Below are 18,804 nucleotides of genomic sequence, written 5' to 3'. Positions count from 1 at the left end.
CCAACTCACCTTCCCTCTTGAACTACATACTTCCGCAAGGCCGATCAGAACTGCTTACAAAAGTTCGCTCAAGGCCCCCCCCAACAAATCCTCGGTCCACAACTCTATTCACAAGCGAGCACTTTCGACAGCAGGTCCGCTACATTGGAATTCGCTTCCACAAGACTTACGCCAGGAACAATGCCATCTTACATTCAGAAAAAAACTGAAAACCTGGCTGTTCGCACAAGCCTAGCGTTGAAGGAACTTCTTTCAACCAACACTGACTCTCACCCTTCGACCTCTCCCTAATCCCACCCTCCTACTCACCTCCCCTCCTCTCCCCCTCCCACTGGACATACGGTTATTAACACACCATGTTAATAACCGCCTAGGATAAATCTCTGTTTATTTATTACTAATATATTGTTTTTGTGGGGGCATGGGGACCGATCTCTTGCTCTCGGGCCATCGGTGCCATTTAGCTGCCACTCAAAAATGGCGCCGATGGCCCAATAAAAAAAACCCACCCGACCCTTTAAAAATGACCCCTTAGCTTCCCCCACCCTCCTGAGCCCCCAAAACATTTTAAAATTACCTGGTGGTCTAGTGGTGGTCCCGGGACCGATCTCCCGTTCCCAGGCTGTTGGCTGCCACTCATAAAGATGGCGCCGATGGCCCTTTGCCCTTACCATATGACAGGGTATCCGTGCCATTGGCCGGCCCCTGTCACATGGTAGGAACACTGGATGACTGGCGCCATCTTTAAAGATGGCGGCGCCCATCTTTACGATGGCGGTGGCTATCTTTAAAGATGCCGCCGGCCAGCCAGTGCTCCTACCATGTGATAGGGGCTGGCCAATGGCACGGATACCCTGTCACATGGTAAGGGCAAAGGGCCATCGGCGCCATGTTTATGAGTGGCAGCCGACGGCCCAAGAATGGGAGATCGCTCCCGGGACCACCACTAGACCACCAGGTAATTTTAAAATGTTTTGGGGGGCTCGGGAGGGTTGGGGAAGCTAAGGGGTCATTTTTAAAGGGTCGGGTGGTTGTTTTTTTTATCGGGCCATCGGCGCCATTTTTGAGTGGCAGCCAAAATGGCACCAATGGCCCGAGAGCGGGAGATCGGTCCCCGCGCCCCCACTGGACCACCATGTACTTGTAAAAAGTTTTGGGGGGGTTCGGGAGGGTGGGGGAAGGTAAGGGATTAGTTTTATAGGGTCGGGGTGGATTTAGGGGTTGTTTAGGTGTGCCAGTTTTCCCACCCTCCCCCAATTTATGATTTTTCACGATAAATTGGGGGAATTTCTATTGTATCGCAACCCTTAAACGATTTTTGACAATTTAAAAAATACGTGACAATTTTTTTAAATCGTCAAAAAATGATTCACATCCCTAATTCTGACCTTTCCAGGTATCGGACTAAGAGTCTGCCGATAGACTGTGAGCCTCTTCCAAATTCTTATGCTCATCTAGTGATGGTAGCAAGATGGTTTGGTTGAGATGGAAGTGAGACACCACTTTGGGGAGGAACGACAGAACTGTGCGTAACTGGATGGTTCCCGGGGTGAGTCTGAGGAACGGCTCACAGCAGGACAGTGCTTGTAGTTCAGATACACGACGGGCCGAACAGACTGCCAGCAGAAAGGCTGTCTTCAATGTTAATAGTCGGAGAGTCAGGCCATAAAGAGGACTGAAGGATGTTCCTGCTAAGAAATCTAGAACCATATTGAGGTTCCAAAGAGGCATCGGCCACTTTAGGGGTGGTCGGATCTGCTTGACTCCTTTCAGAAAGCGGGAAACATCCAGGTGAGAGACTATGCTGCCGCTCTCGCTCTTGGTTCCGTAGCATGACAATGCGGCCACCTGTACCTTAATGGAGTTGAGAGACAATCCCTTCTGTAGTCCGTTTTGCAGGAATTCCAAAATCGCAGGAATTTTGACTGAGCATGGTATGATGTCGCGGTCCTCACACCAGGCTTCAAAGACTCTCCAAATCCTTATATATGTTAGGGATGTGGAGAACCTGCATGCTCCGAGTAGGGTGTCAATTTCTGCCCCCGAGTATCCGCTCTTCCTCAGGCGAGTCCTTTCAATGGCCAGACCGTAAGAGAGAATCGAGCTGGATCCTCGTGGAGGATCGGTCCCTGTTGGAGCAGGTCTCTGTATGGAGGTAGCAGGAGGGGGCTCCCTGTCAGCAGGGAGAAAACTTGGGAATTAGGAGGTAGAGTGGCAACTCGGAGATTGGTTGGGGATGCAGGAGAGGAGGGATTCAAGGATTTGAAGGATGGGTATGGCAGAGATTCACTAATTGGATGGGTGTATGAGCAGGGAATGAGAAACCAGCCTGGGGATGTGAGAATGGGGTAAGAGATTGGGATGGGAGTTTAAGGAGGGGGGGCTGTTGAGGAAAGAGAATAAAAGTGGGAAATGGGAACACTGAGAGTGGATGAGTGAGGCGAGGTTACTGGGAGATGATGAGTGAGCATGGCTATCAGAAATGGCAAGAGCCGGGTGTCTGCCTGGTGTAGCAGCTCTCTTCACCCCCTTTCCTCCTCCCCCTCCCATAAGCCTGGTACAGGAGCTTACTTCTGCCATACTGGAGAATTTCCCTGATATAATGACTGTAATGGAAGTAAGCTTCAGTGCAGTCTTTCTCATCAGAGGAGGGGATCCCCCACCAACACTGTTAAGCCCTGTGATGGTCCTGTGAGAAAGGCTGGGGAAGCACTAGAGGAGATGAGCCTGAGATGGTGAAATGGGTGCTATGCTCGGCAGCTCACAGGCTGCCTTTGTGAATTCACCACACTCACCTTCTGGTTCAGGCCTGCCACACCACATCTGGGCATGGAAAAATCACTCCATGCCCAGATGTGGCATGGAGTGATTCTTGGCTTGGAACTTTGGGAGAGGCACCCATTGTCTTCCTGACCAGGAATGGAGGAGAGGGCTTGGGTGTGATAGTTCACAGCCCTGCCTAAAGCAAGGTTGTCTGATGCTTTGCTACCACTTAATTCAATGACAGGCAATGGGCTAGTGTGGCTTACTCCCTTTTTCTTTATGGTCCCAACAGACTTGGCCAGCCCTTGTTGGACAGAGGTGCTGGTTACAGTGCAGTGAAGTGACGCTACAAATTTGTCACACACAATAGCCATCTTGGCCCCAGCTCCCATGCACCCTGGTCTGTCACCTCTCTTGAAGAGTGGGCTACTGCTTAGCAAACTTGAAGGTCTACTTACTAAAGTTTTTCTACCATTCTGTGTATGGGGAAGAATGGTTACCAAGGAGGTCATTTTAGTTCTGACCTTATTGGACCTCCCTCTGTCTGTAGGCTAAGATAGTTATTTATTTTGTCCCTTCAGAAACAGTCAGATAATGTGCAGTCACCCCCACCAGAGATAGCTGCATACACATTGCTGAAAAACTTTACATGTAATCATTCAAATTTTATGTAGATGGAAGATGTGACATGTTTATCTTTTTTGAGTGGAAAAGTTCTGAAACAAGAGGTCATTATATGAAGCTAGAAGAAGAATAGACTGAGAAGTATGATAGGAACACATTTCTTCAGTGTGTATTGAAAAGGCCACTGATTCGGTGGGGAAGGAACAAAAATGATAAAGCATGTCAAGCAATCTTAGAACAAGCACAGAGGAAAGTCACGGTAAAGCTAGAGATCAAGTAAGGTTTGTGACTTGCAATAGGAAGGAAGAATGGGTAGAAAAATTGGACCATATAGTCATCATCTGCTCCAATGTTGTTTCTGTGCTACAGTAGAACGACGTAATTAACATGGTCACTTTCATGCAGTCCTGACATTTTTAGATGAACTTATAAAAATTCCTGAACTGGACAGCCTGCTTCCAGTATGTCTTTATCCAGGTTATTGTAATAATTTAAGATGTACCTTTCACAATTTACATAGCTAAAGACTGGTCAAAGCTGTAAAAAAAAAATAAATGTTTTGTCATACATCCCACTAGAACAAAGATGTGATTAACAAAGTTCATGAGAAGGAGATGAACTGATTTCACTAGTGTAAAAAAGCAGAAATTTGAAATAGCAAGACAGGACCAATTTAAGTGATCAATATAAGCATGCTCTGATAGAAAGTGGGACTGGAACTGAGTTAAATGTAAAACGATATATATGGCACAAGTTGAGTAGAAAGGTAGTAATTCACTAAGTTGTCAAAAATAAAATAAAAAAAGAATAAACTTATTTGGGCAGAGTTTCATAAGGCTAACAAATGCTTCTGCATACAAGTTTTTAGGATTACCAAGATCACTTTAGAGTTAGACAATGTTGCCAGACAAAGGGATCTTAATCATCCTAAACACTTCCATCTTAAAACATCCAATAGCTTTCTAAAGCTTTCATCTCTACTTAACTACTCTATTGGTTTTCTCATAACTACTACATAAGCAGTGCTCACAAAATCAGATATTCATGCTACAATCATTTTTCTTTTCTAATCTTTAGCATTTTTAAATTTTGAAATGCAAGCATCATTTTGATGGGACCCTCTGTCAGAGGAGCTGTCCAGATACTGGTGCTGAACAGCAGTGAACGTGCTTTAATAAACTGCCCAAGTTTATTGGTCATTCTTGTTTTTAGTTTGCAGAGTCTAAAGACAGCACTCACAGCATTAGAGAAGCACAGGGTGAACAGGGCAGCATGTTGAAAAAAACTTTCACTTCCAAATTCTTTCAGGCAATAACTGAACAGAATGCCTCCCCCTTCAGAGAATGCTTTAACATGCCAACTGATAAGGGTAAGGATAACATTGTTTCATGGCTGCTTCTCTTTTCTCCCCGCCTCAGAAGTACAGAATGTCAAGCTCTGACTGCATGCTGCAATGAACCACAAGAAGAGAGGAGTTTGGCTAAGAGATAAATTCCTTTGGGCTGACAAAGTGCTTCTGTCTTTTTAAAAGGGGGTCATTGTACGAGTTATTTTAACACAATGCAAACTTAGTAGTACAGTAGCTATAGAGGACCCTGACACCCCCTCCTGAAAGAGAATGGCTTGGACTCCATCCCCCTCCCTGCTAAAAATAAAAAGATCAAAGGAAATGGAGCAAAATCACTAGAGGGGAAATCCCACTGGCACTATAGGGGCAAACATACAGTAAGCCACTCAGTGGCAAGATATTTGGCTACTTTCTATTGAGATTTCAAAGAAACAACCCAAGTCATTTCTCCCAGTCAACCCATTCAATTACAAGCATCTATAAGGAGGCATGTACATGTAGGGCAGTTATTTCTGTAACATTTCAATCTAAATGCCCTTTCACATGCAGCCGATATTTGAGAGAGAGCTCTGGCACTAGTGAAACATGTCTTAATACAGTAAAATCTCCCTGACAAAAGCCATACAAAGTTCCTTCAGACTTTACTAGAAGATTCAGAATGCAGTTCAGGTCATCATTCTAAATGCTAAGTTTGAAAAGTATGTTCATTAAATTGAACTTTAAATTACACTGTAGATCCGATAAAATGTGGGCAATGGGGGTCCAAAAATGTGGTCTTCATTATAAGTGAGCCTGAATTATATTGTGTTTATATATTTTGCTATAAAAATAAGAAAGGTGTGATAATCTTAAGCTGTACAATTTTTGGGATGCTGGAAATAAAGATTTAATAGAAATAAAGGTTTTATTGCTAAGAACTAAAAATGCTATAAACAAAACACCTGCATGCTATTATTCTCAATTTAAAAAAAAATCATGAAATAACAAGATACATATATTAACATTGAAGAAACTGGGAGCCAAACTTTGAACAAGTTATAAGCGATTTCATGTTATTATGGGTCTACAGTATATATATCAAAATTCATGGAAGTGTGGGTGAGATTCCAAGGTACACTTTGACCATCATATATAAAAATCGGGGAGTATTTTTCACAGGGTGTGATTATAATCACTGCTTGTGATGGAATGTACCGACAACTCTCTCATTTTACCTTAAGAAGCCCACCTTAAGGCAGAATGCCTCAAGGGATTCTGGGTGAAGGGCGGTTCCCTTCACCATACCATAAGAACCCAGGCCTAGGAAGCTTGAGGCCCGAAGGAGCTTGTAGGATCTCCAGGTATATCTGTACAGTGTATGTTTACCTGACAATTGTGCCTGACGCAAGGTGAGCCACTATTTTGTTTCTATAAGTTTGAAGAATTATAAATAAATACTTGCACCAGAACTGGACTGGTCAAGTCTCATTGTGATCTTGGGATATTCCTGAGGCCACAGCAGGCCCAAATACTTCTCACTGCCATTAAAAATTATCATTGTGTGCATGAAAATACCGTTTACACTCATTTAGTGTGAAATATGTTTGAATTCTTATTAAAGTTAAGATCCATATTCAGAAGCATTTAGATGGATAACTCAGAAATTAGCCAGCTAATTGAATATTTGGGCATTTAGCGACTACATTTTAGATGGCTATCTTATTATCCAGCTAAAATTTAGTCAGATAACTTAGGGATGCTCTGGGGCATATCAGGAAGGAGTTATGTTAGCTGGCTAATGCCTGGATTTATCAAAATGCACTAAATATCACATGTGATAGAAAAAGGGGCATGTTTTATGGTAATAGTCAGTTTATTGCAACTTTTTCGCATGTTGAGATAAGTGCCAGAATTGTGGTATTTCCTACATACAACCACTGGAGGGACCCTGTTTACTATGTGAGAGAGAGAGTGAGTGAGAGAGAGAGAGCGAGAGAGCACACCTAGCACTAATGCTGTCACACTAGATAGGTATTTATATCTCTATGGGAGGCCCATCTAGTAACTCGAGGTGAGGTTTAGGTATTAGTATAGGGGTTAGGGTCCACTTTGACATTCAAAGTGAGACGTACAAACAGAACAGTGCTCTCTTATGAAGACTGGATGACCTTCGGCGTGAGGAAACTCACTCAAAGATGAGATTTGTGCAATGTTCTCTCAACCTAGCTTGACATCAAGCTAGGTTGAGAGAACATTGCACAAATCTCATCTTTGAGTGAGTTTCCTCACTCCGAAGGTCATCCAATCTTCACAAGAGAGCACTGTTCTGTTCGTACGTCACACTTTGAATGTCAAAGTGGCCCCTAACCCCTACACTAATACCTAAACCTCACCTCGAGTTACTAGGAGGGCCTCCCATAGAGATATAAATACCTATCTAGTGTAAGGGATTTATGGTAATGGTCTTTCTCTCTCTCTCACTCACTCACTCATTTTGATAAATCCAGGCCTTCACAATACAGTGAACCCACCTCTAATTCCTCCTCTTTTTCTGATTTGCATCGCACCTTACGTTATGTCATGCATTAAGGGGTTTTTGCATGTGTTAAAGGTGCTTAATGCATGCAAAAACGCCATAACACTATTTGATAAATGACCCTGTAAGTGATCTGTTTAACTCCAATATTCAAAGCTAGCCAGATAACTTATCTGGTCATGCCAAAGAGCTGTCCTAAAGCTAGTTGGATAAAGTTCTCCAGCTAACTTTAAGATAGCCTGCTATATCCAATAGTGCGGCTGCTCTTAATATTGGACCTCCTTAATGTTAGACTTTCCATTTTTTTATTACTTTGTCATGGAAAAACTTATGCCTATACTCAAACTTGTTTTTAATATGCACACATTGCCTCCCCTACCCCTACCTAAACACAACCACAGGAATGCATAACTTCTAACCACATAAGGGCACACATTTTTAAATAGCCAGGATATGTGCTTGTATCACCCATAACTGCACTCTAGCCAAAACAATGCTTAGTCTTTTAGGAAGCATCAAAATGTAAATGGTATATAAGCAACCAAAACTGGACAATTTGTTTCACTGAATCTGTGAGATTCAGATGCTTAGCTCTGACTAGATGACTTCTGCGATCCTTATGTGGGATCCTCATGTGGGAGCTCCTTTCACTGAACAAAAAGCTTAATAGGGGAAGCATTGTAAATGTCTTCTTGGGGTAATAGTGGGAGCGGGGGTTTGTCTTCAAAAGCAGTTTCCAGACAAAGGTGTGAAATCTCTCGTTCCTTCTCAGGATCTTTGGCAGCATAGATGGCTACAAATGAACGGAGGTCCTCTATCTATTGTGATCTTCTAGTTATATGTGCAATATTGCCCTATTACAGTTTGGAATAGTTTTCAAAATCCTCAAAATGAGAAGAAGATAACCAAGAGATTAACAGCAAATGTTGCATATTTGACTTTGGGTTTTTTTTAAGTATACAACATACAGAAATAAAAGTTCAGTCAAGTATAATGCAGTAGTGTGTCTCCCAATTAGATGCATAGCTGTTCTGAATGGACTTGGTAGAAGAGGGACATTTATTAGAGCAGACCTGAATATCCTGTGTATGATCATGCCTAAGATCACTGAAGTGCATAAATCAGGTTAGACAAACCTTGTCTTGTTGAAGGTGAAACCATGCTGAGAACTATAAAATGCAATTCAATCATTTCTTTTTGCGTTTTTTGAGTTCCTCCTCTCAGGGGTGGGGAAGGGGACATTCTGACATTTTGCTTACTGAGAACATTTTTCCTTAATAGCTTTACAATGTCAAATGGATAGTTGGCTCACTGGCTTGCCCCTCCCCCCCACACTTGTTGAGAGCTGAGACCTGAGTTGGGAGGGTGTATTGGTGGCAGTCTGATGCAGAATCTAGCACTGGGCATGTTCGGACAAAAGTGGTTGTGATCTGAATCATCCAGAGTGTACCAGATTCCTCCATTCACTTCCCAGCTCAGAGGTACCACAGACAATCTGAACAGGTCTGCCCATTTTTACTCTACAATGCATGGTACGTCTCGGCTTTAAGATAAATACAACGAAATGTGTCCTGCTCAAAAAAAAACAAAACAGGTTTAGCACCTCAACAACCAAATGGAAAGCCAGTGATTAAATGATAGGGATGGTGGGAGGGGAGCCTTAGTAACAGCCAATCACACTACAGTGTTTTCCCCATTATGGGGGCATTTTTCAAACTTCCCACTTAGGTGCAAGATGAAGGTATCTAATTTTCAAAGGGAAAGTGCATACATACTTTCCTTTTTGTGCATAAGTTCAGTGGAGTATAATGCACCTTGATTGGAAAATACACAAAACCACAGCCCAAGGAATGCCTCTGCTAAAAGTACCTAAGTTATGATAATGTACATAGAATTAGCTGCTTAGAATGGGGACAAAGTTCCCACTGCCAATTTACCTGGAGAAATGGCTTTACAAATTGTCCTGAGGAAGGGTAACTTTCAAAGTCATTTCTGTGAGTAAAAGCCTTAAAATGTGTACTATGAGGTAACATTAAGAACCTTCCAGCAACCGGAGATCGGGGGGGGGGGGGGGGAGGGAGGCAGTGATGTATAAGGTCTTTCCCCCAAAAGGGGATGGGTTTGGAGGCTGCAGATTGGGCATTTCCACAAGAGCAGAGAGGAGTTTTGGACTTAGCCTCCAAAGAGTTCAGGCTAGAGCGTGGAAAATTATTGCTTTGCTGGAGGAGCAAAGGGAGCTCCCTTCACTAAGGACCGAGAGCCATCTGGGAGGATAAGGAGGGGGACACCATGCTATCTGGGGAAACACAACCTTAGGTCTGAGCAAAGGAGCAGGTTTTCATGTTACTTCACCAGGGCCTGGAGGGAAGGGGGCCTTGGTGGGATCCTGAGAGGGAGTTTCTTTGGCACTCTGCCCAGGTGTTGTGAAGAGCTGATGAACCAATGTGGAAAATTTGTAAGCTACCTAATAAACAGGGTTGCCAACTGTCCAGTTTTGGACCGGACAGCCAGGCTTTCAGGCATTTGTACAGTGTTCAGTCAGGAGTACCGACCGGATGCTAAAGGTCCGATTTTGCAGGTGGATCCTCCTTTTTCCCCACAGCCTCTTAGGCTCCGACCTGCCTTTCTCTTCCTCTGACTATCGGAGGAGAGCTGTGCTGTATCCCTGCCTCCTTTCCCATGCTGTGATTGGACAGCATAGGGACAGGAGGTGGTGCACCGCACAGCCCTCAGCTCCCAGTGGTTCTGCAGATACATTCACTGTTTAGGAAGTTCACTGGCAGGATCTAAAATGTATGCAAATGAGGAGGTACCATCCCCCCATCCCACCCCAACCTCAAGTGTCCAGTCCTGGTCCATGGAAAAGTTGGCAACCCTACTAATAAGCTATTTCTTTTTTGTTTTTGGAAATTTTGAATTGTTTTCCTTCTTTTCATTGCCTTTTCCAATTAATGTCCTTTTTTCTGTTTGGGTGAGGAGTACTCTGGTGTGTGATTCCCTTTAGGCCTTGTAGCAGGCTATCCCTCCACCAGATGAATCCTGATCAGTTAGCAGTATGATTTTTTTTAACAATCCTGAAGCACCTGAAGATGACCTCCTGCAAAGGGGGGTTACATGCCCATCCTATATCTTCATATGTGCAAGCATAGGGCCCCTATATTCAGACTTCTACTTGCAGGGAGGGGTGGGGGCAGGGTTGGGGCTTGCATTTTCAAAAGTATGCATCATTTTTCCCCAAAATACCTGTACAGCTTAATTCTTGGTTTTAAACAATTCCGTGCGGCAGTGAACTTTGACGCGCCGGTGAGTTTGATTAAGATAAAGAATTTATACTTCTATAAAGGACCCTAACTATAAAAAAGTGTGTGAAGAATTATTCCTCTTCACTTTTTTCTCTGCTGTATCGATATATATATATATATATATGAACAATTGGAAATTATTGCTTGAACCGAAGACAAAGAGCCCCTGATACAGCCTTAGGCGAAACTCGGCCAGAGTCGGGCTGGTATTTTGTTCACGTTAATAAAGGAACCTCTTTCCACATCACACGGTCCTGCTTTTGTTTTGTTTGTTGTGGCTACGCTTGACCATTTACCATCTCGTTTTATTGGATCGTCCTCAGCTTATCAGGTATAAATGCTTGCAGGTAGGTTTTTTTTTGTTTGTTTTTCCTGAGATAATATTCAAAGGGAAAACACAAGTGTACTTTGCACTGATGTGGGTAAGAATAAATTACTGCATAGCATGGGAGAAGGGGAATGCTTAGTGCATCTGGCCCTGAGTCAAGTCCCAGGAGCTTGATAATTACCTGTAACCTAGAAGGAATTTCACAAATGGGGATGACCATGTGTCGGTTAGTGCCATCTATTATATAAAACCGACTGCCACAAAAAAATGTGGCAGAGGTTAAATGCCCCTTTTTCAATAAATAGTGGTTAGAAAATATATTTTCAAAACAAATAAGCCCATTCAACAAAATACACCCTCCAGCTTAATAGAATCGCTTTGGAATCGGAGCACAACCTAACACCAAGCTTCACAGTGGTTAAAAAGGATACATTTCCCTCTAACGTTTGCATATCTTGCTTTTTACTGTTATCACTTTTTTTTTTTTTGTTTAGACAGGTCATTTGCTTCATTCTTGATCAGAAACAGCATTAGAATTTTGGCGCCATGAGCCTTCATTAACAACCACTCAAGAAGTCTTCCTTTTTATTTTACTAGACCAGCTCGCTTGACGTTACTGGTTCCATCATTGCAGCAATGGTTCTGAGGCCCAAAGCCATTTACCAGTGCTCCTTCCGAATACTACATCATGAGATCTGAATCTGGCCCCCCCTGCTGGTACTCTCTTTTACTGAAGACCACATCTCCCCTCCCCCGGAGCTGGGAACACTGCTTCCGCAGTATTTCCAACCCTAGCCAAGCCCAGGTTTAGAAGACCCGATCCAGAATTCAAACCAGGGGCCTTGCACATGGTGTATCACATTGCCAATGAGTCACCTGGTTGATCCATTTTCAAATTTGGTAAAAAAAAAAAAAAAAAATTCAGGTCTTTAAACATGTAAAAAGCTCCCATGGTTTGCTGATCCTATAACTCAACAGGTATACTCTTTCCATGTTGAAAGTATATGGATCTTTGCAGGACAAGACCCAAAGTAAGCAAATGCCATCTAATCTTCACACTGTCTTCCTGACTAAAAGCACAGTCACACCCATTGCAGAGTTCTTCCGTTTCATATGTGGACCCCATTGGCTTTGCCTTTCTTTTCTTTGAAGTCCATTTCAACGTGGTTGAAGGCCGGATTGTCCGTCCCATGATCCGTAACTGGGTAAGGATTCCATTTCAGAACTTCAATTTTCTCCATCTGAAAGAGAGTGCAAGTTATAATCTCTGGAACCACTTGCAGAGGAGCAGTACACATTTTCACAGGTACTTCTGAATGATTCTCCAGTCATAATCCTGTTACTCTGATACGATGCATTGCACAGATATGAGTATACTGCCACAAATGCTTAACCTGACCACATATTCAAGGAAAGAGCATGATGGATTTCAAAGAAGAAAGCCCTAGTCTGAACACCGGTGTTTCATAATTTCCTCAGTATTTTCAGGCTATTCAAGACAAATAGAATGTAATAGATTTATGATTCTGATTCATGAGGAGTTATGCACCATAAAATTATCCCTTCAAGCAGATGCACATAGCTCGATTTCACTTTAATTCATTCAATAAAGGTAGAGGACCTTCATTTTCAGTTTTTACTTTATTTTTCCTGGGATTGATTTCTTCCGTTTTTTGTTTTTGTCATAAAGACTGATAAAGTCCCAGGAAAAGTCAAATAAAAACTGAAAAAAAATGGAGATCCCTGCATAAAGACTGCAAGGAAAATTATTAAAAGTGAGCTGGCTAGGTTTCTCTAAATCAAAATAAAATCACAACTGGCAGATCCATTGTTTTATTTTCTTCTGTGTATGACTCTTTGCTTTTGCAGCATGTACCAATCCAAAACTTATAGTTCTGTAATTGCTACAGTGGAAATATGTGACCAGGCAACTTAGACCACCATTATTGGATGAACAGGGAAAGCGGCAGGCTATGATTTATCCACTCTGAGATTCAGACATGAAATTACAACTAGTGAAGTACATCTTCAGTTTCCTCTTTCACATTGAGCATCATTCAGTATTAAGTGGTCTGTTGGCCAATTGCCTGGCACCCTCCATGGCCATGCATTGTTTATAGTGTAGGGCTGGAGCAAGTGGTTGCATTGGGTCTTGCTAACTTATTGTTGCCTTCTACTTCCAAAAGTCTCGCTAGGGCCAAGGGTCTCCTTGTTGCCAATAATACCCCTTCCACATAGTCATCAAGCACAAAGAAACAGTTCAAGGAACTTTTTCCGCCTTTTATTCCTCCCTGCCCTCATCTTTTATCAGATACTTCATTTGCCATTCATGCAAATTGTTTGGAGGCTTTCTTGCTATAAAATATAACTGCAAAGTCTAGAGTGCTGAACTTCAGCCTTGTATCCTAACTATTTCTCTTCTAGTTTGCCTTGGGCTCCCCTTGTCATTTTCCTAACATTTCTGTGCATTTTAAACAGGAACCAGAACTGTGTGATGTGCGCAACCCGACAAACCTGTTTCTAAACTTCATCAAACAGTATAAAATAGGAGCTAGGGAGTAGCTGAGGCAAATGTATCTAATATTAGTGTCACACGGCACTTGGGGGCCCTCTGAGGATATGGAAAGCAATGTGTTAAAGCAAACGTAAGGGATACATTTAATATAGCATGAATAAAGAAGCACAGAAACATATTTAAAAAGAGAAATAATTTTTCAAAGCCAGTATTGCCCATATTTAAAATTTCAAAGTGCAATCTACCTGCTTGAGTTTAGACACTATTTCAAGGACTCAGGGTTTCCCCAAGAGCACACAGGCGATGTGTGCTTTGGGGCAACAAGAAATCTATATGCATTCCTCACTCAGTCTACATAAAAAGGAGCAAAGGCAGACAAACTGGGGTGTGGGAGGGGAGGGCAGCTGCACTGGGGCCTCCTTCACTCAAGGAAGGCAGTAAAGAGGGCCCTGCAGGGTCCTACCGTTATAACAAGCTCATAGGCGGAGCCCCCAGCAGAAGAGAGGAGTAGATAGGAAGAATAAGGTTGCCAACTGGCTCCAGGTCTGATTTCCTTATTGCAGTTCCTAAAAAACAGCAAGGCTACAAGTGCCTGCATGCAATGGGGTAAAATCAGAACTGGATCAGCCTGTCTTGGAAATCTGGAGCCAGTTAACAACCCTAAGGAAAAGCATCATAATCAGCCACCCTCCCCTGCCACCTTCTCTCATTTCCTCTAGCTCAGGCAGGTGACAGGAGGTGAGAAAAAGACCTGCCTCGCCTCTCCTAGCTGATTGGCTTGTGTGAGCAAAATGGGCCAATCAGCTGTGAGAGGCGGGGTAGCAGCAAATCTCTCTCTCTCTCTCTCTTTCACCTTCCATGGCCTGCTTGAGCTAGAAAGTTTCTTTGCTGCCTTTAGCTCACAGCTGATTGGCTCATTTTGCTCACCAGAACCAGTCAGCTGTGGAAGGTGGGAGAAGGTGCTCCTGCTTGGCAGGGTTTCTTCCCACTCCCAGGGTACAGTTCTGCAGGAAGTGAGAGCAAATTGGGTGGAAGCTTTGGGAAGGAATAGAGAGGGGTGAAAGTACTGAGAGAGGAAAGAGCACTGGGGTGGGGAGAGAAGTGATAGCACGGGATGGAGAAGGGAGAGAAGATGAAGAATGCACTGGGTGAGGGGACAGATCACTGGGTAGGAGAGGAATGTGTACTGAGAGCACTGTGTAGGGGTGGGGATGGGAGGGAGAGGGAAGATGAGAGCACTGGGTAGGAATGGGGGGAAGAGAGCGGTGAGAGCATGGGGAGAGGGAAGAAAGAGCACTTGGTGCGGGGACCCTGGCAGAAGATAGGAGTAACCAGAGCTAGGAGGAGAGAAGTGAGAGCAGGGAAGGGGAAGGGGAGAATAATGAGCGATGAGAGCACTATTGGGAATGAAAAAATTGGGCATGGGTGGATGGAAAAGGGGATGTGGTGTTTGTTGTGGGAGGTCCAAAATGAGGACTTGCCTCAGGGCTCAAGTGATCATTGCTTTGCCACTGAAATACAGAATTTTAGGCGACAAAAGAAAATCATCATTGTTATTACAGAAAAGGGAGAGAAGGATGTAAGAAACCAAACTTACTTTGTCATCTTTAGACCACGTAAAGATGTTGCAGCTGAAGTCCTGTTTGCTGATTAGACAATCACGGTTTACATTTTGTTTGGCGCCACCTGAAATTAAAAATACCCAGCTCGTAAACCTTTGACTTGCTCAGTGAGTTACTGATAGTAATCCAGTTTGCCTGCTTCCAGATACTAGCTCTCGTCTGCAACTTTTTAACTATTATGGGGGAGGGGAATTTAAGATCCTAGGACCTAACACAAATTTAAGTATTAATTAAGATTTTTTTTTTTAAAGGTTATTTAATTTAGCAAATTAGAATTGTCTGGGAAACTTAATTGACATGTGACCAGGTGATATGCTACAACAATTTTCATGCCATCTGAATGAGCAAGAAGTACTTTGTGTTTTATATCCTTTCAAGATGTTTCTTTAAAGCTGCATCAGCATACAGTGGCACTTTAAACAGATAGTCGCTAGCAATATATTTTGTATTCACAAACTAGAAATGCAAATATATAATAAACGAATATCCAAGAAAATACTATATTGTACAAATGCACTTCTAATGTATTCAGAGGGAATAGGCACAGACAGATCTGCTCAAGCAATAACTTTTCAGAATACCTAACAATGGGTTTTTTTATGAGATTGAAACTGTATTAAATCACAGTAAGTTTATTTTTACACTAATATAATTAAATGTAAAGGTGCACAATCCATGTCTTCATGCTTTTCAGACACTTCAACTTTTGTGTAGCAGAACCACAACCACTCTTCTCCAAGGATCAATTGAACAGGTCCTTCAGTGGACCTGCTGGTACCTCTCTGAGCTCCCTTAGCATCCTGGGATGTATCTTATCAGGATCCATGACTTTGTTCACCTTCAGTTTTGCCAATTCCATTTACACACACTCTTTTGTAAATGGGGTGGTATTTACCTTCCACCAGCAGTGATCCTTCTCCATGGTCTTCTTTAGTGAATACGGAACTGAAGCAGAAAAGGACCGGAGAGAACTCCAGAGATCACCATGAGTGAATCCATGTTTCAGGCTCCACAGTCCCATCTTCCAAAGGCCCTGCACCCCCTTGCAGCAGAAGAGGACCAGAAGGCTCATCTGCACATATTACCCAGCAGCCCCCAGGAGAGGACTCCAGAGGTCACTGCGAGCGAATCCAGGCTTCAGGCTCCATACTCCCAGCTTCCATAGATCCCATACCTCTTGCAGCAGAAGAAGATGGAAGCACGAGCCTAATGGCGTGCACCCTTTAACGCTCCTTACTATAAGTTTACTTACATGTTTTATACAGAAGGAATTCAAAACAAAAGTCAATAAGGTGGGTAACTAGATAGATATAAGTAGATTAGTTTTGAAGGTGATTGACGGACAAATATAAAATAAATCAATAAATTAAAAGTACTTTAGATTAGCTTTACATCCCCACTCCCTTAGAAATTTTAACTTGATAACAAATCAATAAAATTAAGAATGAGACAGTAGTCCAGCAGCAAGAGGGAGACTTTCCAGTCTTTTGTACTTAGTTCAACATATATGATTATTTCCCAGCTGGTGAGAGGTTGATTGTGTGCCCTAGGTGCAAAGAACTCTTAGCCTTCAGAGAATGAGTCCAATCTCTGGAAGCTAGGGTGACAGACCTGGAGGAGCTACGGGAGGCAGAGAGGTATAGAAAGGAGATCTTCAGGGACAGAGCAGAGCAATCTGGCAACCCCTGTGCTGCCTTGAAGGAGAAAGGTCACCTGGAAGGAGAGCATCACCTTAGTGAGGCAGGAAGTAATCCTATAACTAAGACCTGCCCTCAAGGTGATGTAGTATCCTCTTGCACCAAGGATATGTCTTCAGGGGCATGTGCCCAGGAGGGAAGGGTTAGAATGTTCATTGTAATTTGTGAGTCGATTTTTAGGAAGGTAGATAGCTGGGTGGCTGATGGACATGAGGATGGCGTGGGAATGTGCCTGCCTGGTGTGAAGGAGGCAGACCTCATGGGTCACAGAGGATTTTAGGTAGTGCTGGGGAGGAGCTGGTTGTCTTGGTTCATGTGGGTACCAATGACATAGGAAAGTGCAGGAGAGTGGTTCTGGAAGCCAAATTTTAGGTAGAAAGTTGAAATCCAGAAACTCCAGGGTAACATTCTCAGAAATACTCCGTGTTCCACTTGCAGAATCCCAGAGACAGGCAGAACTCCAGCGTCTCAATGTATGGATGAGATGATGGTGCAGGAAAGAGGGTTTAGGTTTGTTAGGAAGTGGGCATCATTTTGGGGGAGGGAGGCCTTTTCCAGAAGGATGGGCTCCACCTTAACCAGAGTGTAACCAGGCTGCTGGCACTAACCCTTAAAAAGGATATAGTACAACTTTTAAACTAGATGTTGGGGGAAAGCCAACAGTAAGAAAACATCATATTAAAAACGAACAGCTGCATATAAAGTAAAAACGGTACTAGTGCATAGCTTGAGTTATAACCAGAAAGACGGTTATTGCCCATAAAAACAGTACCGGACATCAGATATTGGAAATTAGGTTTTGCTTCTCCGTTTGGATGCTTATTGTTTGTTTTAGGGGGAGTCATAATAGAGGCCTGGATTCATTATGAATATCTCTTACATCTTCCTCAGTGAAGACCGAAGCAAAGAATTATTTTAGTCTCTCTGCTATGGCTTTGTCATCCTTAAGTACCCCTTTTACCCCTTGATCATCTAATGGTCCAACTGACTCCCTCACAGGCTTTCTACTTTGAATGAACCTGAAAAAGATTTTATTATGAGTCTATGCTTCTACGGCAAGCTTCTTTGCCTTCCTTATCAATGCTTTGCTTCTGACTTGCCAGTGCTTATGCTGTTTTCTGTTTTCTTGATTTGGATCCCTTTTCCATTTGCATCCTCTATAATGTGACTAGATTATGTTTAGTTTAATTTATAGGCTTGTTTAAAGTATTTATTTCCTTTTTTAATTAATAACATTACATGCATTCTGGTTAATAATCTTTCTGTTATTTGTCTGAAATTAATAAATAAAAAATAAAGTATAAAGAGCAGGGGACACACAGTGAAGTTACTAGGTGATACATTTAAAACTAATTGTTGTGCCCGTCGGTCGCAGACAGCTGCGACCTCTTCATGCTCACCTCTTTTCTTGCTACTTCGTCTATCCTTGGAAGAATGGCGGCCTCCGCCAGCGGACGCTGACCTCCCTGGCATCCCCGGGAGGGCGTGGGCAATGCCGACCGCCATCTTGTTCCTGGAGTCACCTAGTGCGCGCGCGCGCACGGACTGTCTTTAATACAAGTCATGGCGGGAACCTCGGGGGCGTCCCCTCCGCATGACGTCACTGCTTTGCTGTATTTAAATCTGATTAGACCGACTCCCAGATGAGTTAGCAAAGAGTTCTCCTCGTTGCTGAGTCTGCTTCACTTTGGACTTCCTGTTCCTGTCTTGGTGGGAAACACTCTGAGTACCCGCTCCTCGGGGGCTCTCTCACGTTCCTGGGTTATCCGCTCCTCGGAGGACCTTCCCACCTTGCTCTACTGGAACCTAGTCTGTGAGTACTTCTCGCTTCTTCTCTACTATCTTGCTGGAATCCTCGCTGCAGTGTACCCCGAGCCTCGGGCCACTACCGCATTCTCACCGACAAGATACGCTCCATCTACCCTGCGCTGCAGGAAGACTGCTTTCACCATTCCAAGTACTTCTTGGCTCCAGGACCTCAGACTTTCTCTACACCATCTGCCTTGCTTAGCCATCCTCGGCGTACCCCGCGCTGCGGGCCACTACCGGATCAACACTCTAGAGGTACATGCCATTCTATTGGAAGACTG

The 18,804-nt window shown here is 43.3% G+C and overlaps 1 protein-coding gene across 1 annotated transcript in view; it reads right to left on the bottom strand.

Annotated features, from left to right (window-relative positions):
- Window positions 1-11,355: 11,355 nt before the first annotated feature.
- Window positions 11,356-18,804, bottom strand: part of LOC115090519 (sodium-coupled monocarboxylate transporter 1-like) — a 66,361-nt gene continuing 58,912 nt past the window's right edge. Inside the window, exons 14-15 of the mRNA XM_029599720.1 lie at window positions 14,993-15,081; window positions 11,356-12,121 (exon numbers count right to left, since the gene is read on the bottom strand). Of these exons, the coding sequence (XP_029455580.1) occupies window positions 11,990-12,121; window positions 14,993-15,081 (221 nt within the window). The 3' untranslated portion in view covers window positions 11,356-11,989. The remainder of the gene's footprint in view (window positions 12,122-14,992; window positions 15,082-18,804) is intronic.

This window comes from Rhinatrema bivittatum, chromosome 4 (assembly GCF_901001135.1).
Source record: "Rhinatrema bivittatum chromosome 4, aRhiBiv1.1, whole genome shotgun sequence".
Classification (NCBI taxonomy): domain Eukaryota; kingdom Metazoa; phylum Chordata; class Amphibia; order Gymnophiona; family Rhinatrematidae; genus Rhinatrema; species Rhinatrema bivittatum.
This window is presented reverse-complemented; position numbering and strand designations above follow the sequence as displayed.